Consider the following 11000-nt stretch of genomic DNA (forward strand, 5'->3'; position numbering starts at 1 on the left):
AAGAGAAAACGTCTTGGAGGGAACTATATAAACAAAGGGGTGGATGTAATATGAGCAAAAAAAAAAAAAAAAAAGTTAAACCAACACAAAGTCTCATCTAATGCTTGTAAGGGCAATTAGGAGCGCTTAAGAGGATTAGGCTACCTAATTCTTTAGCATTAGATTCATGTATGGAAAAGAATCCAAGGGTCCTCACGGCTCGAGTAGGGTTGTGAGAGAGCGACAATCTTATCTTTTTGTCATGGTTGCTTCTACGAGATTCATACTGCAATCGTTCTTGATATGGTGTACACTCGTGCCATACTGCAATATCATAACTGGATCCGATGAGCTGCTACGCATAATTATGGGTATCAGAGTCTAACAATTCTTATCACCTGGCAGGCCCCCATAACCCTAACCCTAGCAGCGCTCATCATCTTCGTCCCTAGTGGGGTTGCACGCTAATGTGAGCATCGGACGCGTCGTGGGATAGACTTTCCCATTTGCTCGGTGATAACATTGAAGCAGAAGAATGGTGCAAGCAAGTTTTGCATTAAGTTTTCCCATTTTCTTCATTGGGTTTGGCAGAAAAGATGATGAAAGTAGAAGAGTACATACGCTTGTTCAGTGCCAACTTGCTGTGTTTGATGTCTAGGGACTACAATCTCGCCAACATTAACCCTTATGCAAATTCATTGAGTAAATGTCCCGAACTGATGAAGCCTCAGGTGCAATGTTCACAAGCACGACTACACGAGTGTCTTGGAACCTCCTCTAGGTATGCCTATGGCACAAAGTTAAAGGCAAGATTTTTTCTACAAGCACTATTCCATGCTACTTTAAATAGGCTTCCCCTTCTATAGAAATCTCACATCCAACAGGAGAAGTTTTGAGTTCCTATTGTTGTGAAGCCGACCCCGCTAGGGGAGGCTGAGCCGAGCCAGGCGCGTCAAGGGGTGAGGCCCACCGGACACCCTCTTCCGTGTTTCACCCGGTGTGGGCTCTTTACCAAACTTCTCTCCCAAGTAGAGGGACTCTTTACCAAACTTGCTCCGGCTACTGCACGGCCGATGTGCTGCACTCCTCCGCTCGTCGCATCACATTGTCGCGCACTGCCGCACACGCACCGCTAAAGATGGCCAAATGGGCCGTGCTTATTGGGCCGGCCCGAGGCACGGAACTGTAGGCACGGCCCAGGCACGGCCCGGCCCGAGCCGAGATGGGCCGGGCCGGCACGGCACGAGGCCACGGGCCGTGCCTGGGCCGAGCGCGCGGCACGGCGGGCCGGCACGGCACGGCCCGGCTGAGACGGGCCGGCACGGCACGGCCCGGCCCACGGGCGGCACGGGCACGGCACGGCCCGGCACGGCCCGGCTCAGGCACGGTTGGCCCAGGAGGCACGGCCGGGCCGGGCCGGCACGGCACGCGGCGGCCCATCACGGCACGGCCGGCCCATCACGGCACGGTCGGCCCGGCACGGCACGGCCCACCGTGCCGGCTCGGCACGCGGCGGCCCACGGCACGGCCGGGCCGGCACGGCACGGCACGGCCCACCGCGGGGGGGCACGGCCCGGCCGGCACGTGGGGCACGATGGGCCGGCGGGGGCACGCGGGTTAACGGGTTAAACGGGCCGGGAACGGCCCGTTTAACCCGTTAACCCGATATTTTTGAATTTTATAGCCGTTTTGTGACCGTTTGAGCTCCAAAAAATTCGAAAAAAATTGCAAAAATCACCATTTTTCACCTATAAATAGAGGAGCACCTTGCCCTTCCATTCCACACCAGCAACACCATTTTCTCTCTTGTTTCCTCCTCTCATTCTTGTCTCAAAGTTCGTGAGAATTAGCGATAATTTGGCAAAATTAGTTTGAATTATTGCAAAAAAATCCGAGCAATTCCAAAATCGTCATCCTGCTGATTTGCTATCTTGAAGTTGAAGAAATCTTGGTGATTTTTTTGCATCGTTGTTGAGTCTTATTTTATTATTAGTTTTATTATTTGATTATTTCTAACTCTGAATATTTGCAATTTTTGTAGTGTCATTCGACATTGATCATGGATGCCGGTGATCATGATACATCCATAGATCATGATTTTTTTCTCCAAGGACTCACAGGGGACTACGGCCCCTTTGATACTAGTGCTGCAGGTGATGATGGACCCGACGGTGAACCTCCGGTTGGTTCACATCCAGATCCAGGTGATGCAGCAGGAGTGCCATCGTCAGGCTCTACAAGTGCGCACACATTAGCAAGCAGCGGGTCTAAAAGATCAAGAGCCGGTACTTCCGATGTTTGGCAAGACTTTGAAAGGATCTACAAAGAGAAAGATGGGGTAAGTGTCAGGTATGCTAAGTGTTATATTTGTAAAAATGAATTATCTGCAAAGCCCTCGGGTGGAACGGGGCACTTGAAGAGGCACGCCATAAGTTGCAAGCGAAAGAGTGGAGCAGCCATGAAGCAGACGGTGTTGCAGTACAACCCCGACGGCTCTGTTCATCATTGGGAGTACGACTCTGCCAATGCTCGAAAAGAGCTATGTCGCTTCATTGCAAGAGCGGATCTACCACTCAATATCGGTGAGTCTGCTGCATTTGAAGATTACATTAAGCAAGCTCATAATCCTAGGTTCACGCATGTTTCTAGACAGACAACTAGTAGGGATATGGTAAAATACTACAATACGTGTCGTAGCAAACTTAAAGAAATGTTGCAAACATGTACATTTTCAGTTGCTTTGACCTCGGACATATGGGCAGGTAGGGCTAGAGAGGATTATCTTAGTGTGGTTGCTCATTTTGTTAATAATGATTGGGAATTAGAAAAGAGAATAATAGGTTTTCGCTTGATTGACAACGCGCATACCGGTGAAAATATTGCTGAAAAAATATCTCAAGTAGTTGCAGACTTTGGCCTCACGAATAAAATATTTTCTATCACTTTAGATAATGCCGGTGCAAATTCTAGAGCAATGGATATTCTTACTCCGTTGTTTAGTACCTATGCTGAATCTTTCTTGTTACATCAACGTTGTGCTTGTCATATTATCAATCTTATAGTAAAATCCGGTTTGAAGAGGTTATCGCGATACTTAGAAGATTTTCGTACTGCAATATCTTTTGTGAACTCCTCTAACCAACGAATTGCAGCATATAAACAGTATTGTGTTGCAATGGGTGTGCGTCCACGTAAGTTTGCTCTGGACATGCCGGTGAGATGGAACTCTACTTTCTTGATGCTTAAAAATTTGATACCATATAAGAGCACATTTGGTGTGTTTATTCATACACATTACCATCAGCATGGGGGTCAAACTTTACTCACGGAAGCGCATTGGTATGTTGCTGAAAGGATACTGGAGTTTCTTGAATTTTTTTATGATTCAACTGTGAGTTTATCAGGAGTTTATTATCCAACATCTTGTTTAGTAGTGCATAATATTGTTGAAATTGCTACTCATTTAAACAACTATGAAAATGACAATCTTTTAAGAGATTGTGTAGTTCCTATGAAATCTAAATTCTTAAAGTATTGGAAAGAAATTCCTTTGTTATACGCTTTTGCCTTTATTTTAGATCCTAGAGCTAAAATTGCAGCTTTCTGTAGAGTTCTCGCAATTCTAGGTGATGCTCTTGGCCATGATTATTCTAATTATTATACTAATGTTCGTTCTAAGTTATTCGAAGTTTATAGTAAATATGAAACAAAGTATGGCGGAGTTCGCCTGCAACGACCTCCACTAGCACCCACAACAAGTAAGAAGACGACAACGTGGGGAAAAATATTTGGTGCAGGTTCTTCATCAAGAAGTTCAGACTCTTCGTCACGATCGTCTACGGGCACCGGAATTCCAACATCCGGAGGGGAGCTAACTACCTTCATCGACAGTGACGTTATCAGCCACGAACAAGAAAACTTCAACATACTGCAATGGTGGCATGAGCACAAGACGAATTATCCAGTTCTTTCACTGTTAGCGCGAGATTTGTTAACGGTTCCTGTATCTACAGTTTCTTCTGAGGCTGCCTTCAGTCTTACAGGAAGGATAATCGAAGAGAGAAGAACAAATCTGTCAAGTGAGATGGTTGAAATACTCACCATAGTAAAGGATTGGGAACAAGCTGAAGCACGAATGCAACACACTGCAGAAAATACTGAGCTTGAAGAATCATTCCAAAATTTGTATCTAGATGCTGATGAGAACATGTAATTTTAAATTTTCTGAGCTAGGTTGTACTCTTTTTTCCTTTGCTAGAAAGGTTTTTAATGAGGCAACCTATCAATAAAGCTCATTTTTAGAATTAATCATGTGCCCCTATTATTTCTAAGTTTTTTTATTCATGTTTTTTGTTTATTTTTTTAAAATACCCCCCGCGGCCCCACCCCCACCTACCTCTCCTCTCATCCCTATAAATACCATCTACTCCATCTCAAACTCCACCCTGCCCACCCATCTCTCTTTTCCTATTTGCTAGCCAAGTAGCCAGTATTCACTTCACATCAAGAAACTAATTCCATATTTCAATTCATGGATCAAGGCGCCGAGAACTCAGGTGTATGGTCTCAAGTGTGGCAACATTTTGAAAAGGTCTTCAAAGAAATTAACGGGGAACAGGTAAGATTTGCTAAGTGTAATATATGCAGTATAGAAATAGGTGCCAGATCTTCACATGGAACGGGACACTTGAGGAAGCATATGAAAAATTGCAAGCAAAATTCTGGGGTTTCTAATGAAACCATGTAATTTTCGGAGCATAATCATTGGTTGTACTCTTTTTTCCTTCTAGTAGAAAGGTTTTTAACGAGGCAACCAATCAATAAAGATGTTATGTATTTATTTTCCATATTTTTTATTGTTTTTTTGATTTTTTAGCTATTATTTTTGATTTTTTTCCTATTTTTTTGAGTGCTGACGGGCCCAACGTGCCTCCACCGTGCCGGCCGGGCCCGTCGTGCCTTCCCGTGCCGGCCGGGCCCGTCGTGCCTTCCCGTGCCGACCTGGCCCGTCGTGCCTCCACCGTGCCGATCGGGCCCGTCGTGCCAAACGGGCCTATCGTGCCTCCACCGTGCCGAACGGGCCCATCGTGCCGAACGGGCCCATCGTGCCGGCCGGGCCCATCGTGCCGACCGTGCCGTGGGCCGGCCCGGCACGGCACGGTGACAGTTGGGCCGTGCCGTGGGCCGACGGCTCGGCACGCGGGCCGGCACGGCACGGCCCGTAACAGTAAATGGGCCAATCGGGCCGTGCCGATTTCGGGCCGTGCCGAGATGGGCCCGTGCCGGGCCGGCCCGATTGGCCCATTTGGCCATCTTTACGCACCGCGCAACATGTGGGCTCGGGCAACAGCAGCGGCGGCTAGGGTTGAAAACCCTAGCTTGCCCCCACTTCGGCCCGAGCAGGCCTTGGGCCAGGGGTGTTTGGGCCATGGCCAGCCCATAGAAATTGGGTTAGTTTTACAAAACGACGCCTAAATGGGATCACATGTGGTTTAACAACCACTCTATGCAATGCATTCACTCAGGTAGGAACAAAGGTGCCCGTTCCATATTATCATGTGTTTTGTCAATTCGCCCGGACCAGCAGATGCCAAGATTTTTATATACAAGTGAACAAGAGAGTCAACAAGGAGAAAAAACACTAACCAATGAAGAACACTCGCTGCTACTACGGTATCAAATTTTTTTGGGAAACCATACCATACATTAGGATATATCAGTGCATATACTAGTACACTATACCACACATCATTTTTATTTGGGAAAAGGAGCTAGGAAGTCTGATAGAATGTTGCATAACATTAACCGTCCCTCTGCGTCCACAAAGAGGCGCAAACTATTGCCAGCTTAATCCAGATCAGAACAGCAACATCAGTGGGATAACTGTGATGCAGATGATGGCCAAGGTTGCAATTATTGATCCCTGCTCAAAGACTTTGCCTAAACCTCCCACCCTGGTGAAGTGCTGAAAAGCGAGATACCCGGCTATTGCCAAAGACAGTACTGCACCACCTTGAGTTCCCCTGTACATGGAAAATAGGAATTGGTGTGCATGAGCAAAAACAAATGACAACTTTCGCGAGGGAAAGTTGAGAATATGCGAGTCCTCAAGCGGTGTTGCGATATGCTACTCCATGCCTCACTAACACGTGGCCTCAACAATACGCTTATACACCTCACAATCAAGACATAAACTGAAATAGTGAGAAAATGTGAAGCGGTTCCGTTGTCAGATAGATACATACATGCTTGCTGCTATTCACATACAACACACAGAACAGAGTACAGTAGTGTGATGGCAAGATGGTTACTTGGTGAGTAGCACTGAAAAGAATTATATTTATAGTTGACAAAGAATATGCAAATAAAGGTCACAAGGATGTGCATAAGAAATGTTTGTATTAACGAAACAGGAAGAATGTTGAAATGTTCCATACCTCAGATTCATCAACTGGTAAGGAGCAACACTCACAAGCAGCATCGTTGACAACGGAAGCTCCAGTTCACCTATGATAGTCAGATGTAGGTATAAGCAACTGTAAACGTGTAACATATCTCAATTCAGGCTGTATAGAGGTATTTTAAATGCAAGTGGTCCATTATCTCGCCAAAAATATGAGAACTTTTTTTAGCAGGACAAAAGAAAGTTCACCATGAGTAACCTTATAGGAATCTTGTTTGTTACTCTACCTGGAATGAAGAAGAACAAGCGCACCAAAAGAGCAAGAAAAGCAGTCCACTGGCCATAGTCACTCCTGGCAATGGATTTTGATACCATAAAATAAGTAGGCCTCAAGAGAGTATTCTCATTTTAGAACTAAAAACATCCATTATACATTGCAGACAAAGGAAGATAGAAAAAAATATATCAAACGATTGTTTCCACCAATAGCAGCATCTTACTTGATCCATGAGATTATGCTGCAAGGTGCTTGCAGAGCAAAAAACGGCACAAGGAAAGATTTGTGTATGGCCGTGCCTTTAACAAGCAATAGCACTCTGCAAAAGACAAAATAGTATAAGTGCTTAAATAGTAATCATACAGGGTAGCGACGTTAAACTGTGTATGTGTTTCACAGTCCCTAGTATTTCGTCATAGTCACTAAATAAGTTGCACAATAGAAATTCCACAGGATGCAGTTCCTGACTTTCCATATAGACTGTCTTTCTGTTAATTCCATGTTTACCTGACTGTCCATCATCAAGAAGAATTGTTTAAACGACATGAACAGTTCTAGTAACTCATCAAAGATCTGAAGCTAGTTGACCTTCGCGTTACTTTTTTACGTGTTTGTTCATCCTCATCAAAACACGAACATCACAAGAAAGCTAAGTGGTCATGGCAAGTGAACCAACCTCTGAATACCATGATATGAAAAGTCTGCCATATTTGCCTAATATAATTCTACAGGGAAAATCAAGACAGATCTGCTCGTACCTTTTAGTATGAACAATAAACATCCATAGAGATATTGTTAGTTCCACACATCCTAGGACGACAATTTTTGGAGTTTAGCGCTAGTTCGTAGCACTAGCTAGACCTTTACCCGCTGTCCCGCTCTAAAAGGATCAGTGCATGAACATATTTAATCTAAGCACCTGGTGTCATGCCCTTGCAATGTTCATTCATCACTTCATCCAATCAAAACCACAATTCACAGGATGGGACGTCTTACAATCGACTACGGGCTAGCAGCTATCAGCATGTCAACACTGGCAAATAGCTCAGGTTCCTCAGAGACAAAATAGCGAACGGATGCAAGGCACAAAAAGGCGCATACTTTTGAATGGGTAAATCGCATCCATCGCATTAAGAGTGGAAATTCTCCTACGTATTCTGAGAGAGAGGGGGGGGGGGGACTTTTGGGTGGAGAGAGAGAGAGAGAGAGAGAGAGAGAGAGAGAGAGAGAGAGAGAGAGAGAGAGAGAGAGAGAGAGAGAGAGACTTTTGGGTGGCGAGCAAGGAGGCACTCACGCGCTGGCCCCGGCGGAGATCCATTGCATCGTCTGCGCGTTCAGGTGCGCCGACGAGTGGCACACGGTGGCGGCCTCCCGGCGCCGGCACGGCTGGCCCTCGCCCGCGCCCAGCGGCTGCGGCTTCAGGGGCAGCGAGGCGCATCCCCTGCACAAATGAACAACACCACGGCAGCGTGGGTTAGTTACACAAAAGTCGACGGGCCGAGGCCGAGGGCGCACAGCCCCAAGCCCCCAAGGCCTCACCTGAGCGCGTCCGTCCGCAGGGCGACGCGCGCGACGGGAGCGCACCCATTCCCGGCCGCTCGCACCCTAAGCCGCGGCGGCGCGACGAGCGCCGGGATCGCGAGGCGCATCGAGATGGGCATTCCTCCAAGCGGGATTGTCCCTCCGAGCCGGGATCTCTAGGATCCTGGAGAAGTTCGTTTCGTCCTCGAGGACTGGAGTGGAGTGGCAGCCGTGAGCTGCGAGGCTGTGATGTGATGGTGACGAGCGATGGGCGAGTGAGCCGCTTTGATTAAAAGTCGCGAGCAGGGGAGAGTCCGCGGACGGCCGTACCCGCCGCGGCGGGGAGGCAACGGTCCACGAGGGGCCGCACGTTCCCGTCGCCTGCCACGAGGGAACGCACGGACGGACGGGCGGGCGCGCCGGTCCTTGCTTGCTTTTGCGTTGGCCACTTGGCCAGGTGGGACTCGGCTCGGGCTCGTGTGATTCTGTCGGCATCTGAACCATCCGATGACTCGGCGAGGCGAACTGATCGCGCGCAAACACAGGGGCGGCCTGGCGTTGCGGGCGCTTCACGAGAAGGGGTCGGCGTGCCCGCGTGAGGCTGGTCTTGCTGCTGCCGAGCTGTGCTTTTGCGGTGGTTCCGTGGGAAAAGTTGCGTGTTTTTTGCTGTGATTTGGTGCCAAAAGGTGCTTTTTTTCCGTTGCGTGCGGTGTACCGAGGTTTGGAGCGTTGCGAGTAGTGGCGGACGGACGGTTTGGGCCGGGGGTTTTCCTGCCACGGGCGCAAGCGATGTGCAGGACATGTGCTGTTCATGTGATGCGATTCTCGAGTCTCGCCCGTGGATGCGGCTGTAAAAAGCCTTGGGCTGGCCCGTGAACCGACTCGGCCGGAAGTGGCCTCATTACTGGGCAATTGGAGGAGGCCTAGCCCATGATTGCTGAAGCTGAAGCTGATGGAGAAATGGCAAAGGCACAGATGCTTTGCATTCGTATCGTTTTACTCTCTGAACATTGGACACCAATTTCTGAAAGTTACTGCGTACTTGCAGGTTTAATCCAATAAATATGGCGATTTTTTTGAAGCGCAGAAATTTCTAGTGGTTGTAAACAGCAACACGGAAATGTCAATTGTCAATTGAGGTTCGGAGAAGGAAGTAGTGTAGAACTGCAATAACCATTAGAATGGAGACCAACATGTTTCACTTGTCTCACTGTCACCAAGACAATCGCTTTCGCTAACACTTTGGTTTCTAACCGTTCCTCACGGGTGAAACATGCCTCCCAAGTGACCGCTCACTTGCAAAAGTATCAACACAGGAGGTAGTGCATCTGTGGCATCTCAAGAAGTCTGAAGAAAAATCCACAACCACCACAAAATCCAGGGCGGCCAATCACCCCTCTCCAAGGAGATTCCTAGCGCTAGCCACAAGCATCTCATCTGCTTGAGGCTCCAATAATCCCATTGCGCCAAGTGTTCCAGGATCCCAAATACACCAATAGCATCGAAGCAACAGATTTTTCTGTCTCTCTTGGCAACGTTCAAGATAGATTGCACGCTGCAGCCAATCTGCTTGGTTCACTCCACTGCTTTAAATACCGTCGTCGTCTCCACACATCTCAAGCCATCTGGAAGCTCAAGTCTCACTCTTGAATAACACACAAGAAGCAGTGCAATGGCGACCACCACCATGGCCCTCTCTTCCCCGGTCTTCGCCGGCAAGAATGTCAACGTGTCATCGTTGGCTCTCTTCGGCGAGGCCCGCGTGACCATGCGCAAGACCGCGGCGAAGCCCAAGCCGGCCGCCTCCGGCAGCCCGTGGTACGGTCCCGACCGCGTGCTCTACCTCGGCCCGCTCTCCGGCGAGCCCCCGAGCTACCTGACTGGCGAGTTCCCCGGTGACTACGGGTGGGACACCGCCGGGCTCTCGGCCGACCCTGAGACATTCGCCAAGAACCGCGAGTTGGAGGTGATCCACAGCCGCTGGGCCATGCTAGGCGCGCTCGGCTGCGTGTTCCCGGAGCTGCTCGCCCGCAACGGCGTCAAGTTCGGCGAGGCCGTGTGGTTCAAGGCTGGTTCCCAGATCTTCAGCGAGGGTGGCCTGGACTACCTTGGCAACCCGAGCCTGATCCACGCCCAGAGCATCCTGGCCATCTGGGCGTGCCAAGTCGTGCTCATGGGCGCCGTCGAGGGCTATCGCATTGCCGGTGGTCCGCTCGGTGAGGTCATCGACCCGCTCTACCCCGGTGGCAGCTTCGACCCGCTCGGCTTGGCCGACGACCCTGAGGCCTTCGCCGAGCTCAAGGTCAAGGAGCTCAAGAACGGTCGCCTCGCCATGTTCTCCATGTTCGGCTTCTTCGTGCAGGCCATCGTCACCGGCAAAGGCCCGCTCGAGAACCTCGCCGACCACCTTTCTGACCCCGTCAACAACAATGCCTGGGCCTACGCCACCAACTTCGTGCCCGGTAAGTGAGGCGCATGCGACGACTGCGATCCGAAGGTGTCCGGAAGTGAGCGCGCACTGGTTTCAATTTGTACCATGATGTAAAATACGAGGATTTATCGGAGAAAGATTTGTTGTGTTCATCGTCTCGTGTCTACTAAAGCTTATCTTTTTCCTTTTGCCGTCGATTTTGCTTGAGCAATCGGGTGTTTGCTCAGAACAATACTTTCTGGTATCACTCGGCCGGTGGTCGGTTCTAGTCTGCAAATTTTGCGCGGGTACCCATGGCAGGGTTCGTTGGCGACGCCTCAATTTGAAGCCACTGCAAATCACCGGTGATTCCGATCACTTCAATCTCCGGCGAGTCGTCCTCATTCTCG

At 49.1% G+C, this 11000-nt stretch overlaps 2 protein-coding genes across 2 annotated transcripts; one reads left to right on the forward strand and one right to left on the reverse strand.

The window, feature by feature from the left end:
- Window positions 1-5557: 5557 nt before the first annotated feature.
- LOC133884865 (cold-regulated 413 inner membrane protein 1, chloroplastic-like) lies at window positions 5558-8564 on the reverse strand. The gene is made up of 6 exons (XM_062324442.1): window positions 8199-8564; window positions 7954-8100; window positions 6883-6978; window positions 6670-6734; window positions 6417-6486; window positions 5558-6002 (listed from the first exon to the last, which is right to left on the reverse strand). The coding sequence occupies exons 1-6, from the start codon at window positions 8318-8320 to the stop codon at window positions 5837-5839; spliced, it is 666 nt and encodes a 221-aa protein (XP_062180426.1). The 5' UTR covers window positions 8321-8564; the 3' UTR covers window positions 5558-5836.
- Window positions 8565-9776: 1212 nt separating this feature from the next.
- Window positions 9777-10763, forward strand: LOC133884867 (chlorophyll a-b binding protein of LHCII type 1). The gene has a single exon (XM_062324444.1). The coding sequence runs from the start codon at window positions 9853-9855 to the stop codon at window positions 10648-10650; it is 798 nt and encodes a 265-aa protein (XP_062180428.1). The 5' UTR covers window positions 9777-9852; the 3' UTR covers window positions 10651-10763.
- Window positions 10764-11000: the final 237 nt, after the last annotated feature.

This window comes from Phragmites australis, chromosome 11 (assembly GCF_958298935.1).
Source record: "Phragmites australis chromosome 11, lpPhrAust1.1, whole genome shotgun sequence".
In the NCBI taxonomy this organism is placed as follows: Eukaryota; Viridiplantae; Streptophyta; class Magnoliopsida; order Poales; family Poaceae; genus Phragmites; species Phragmites australis.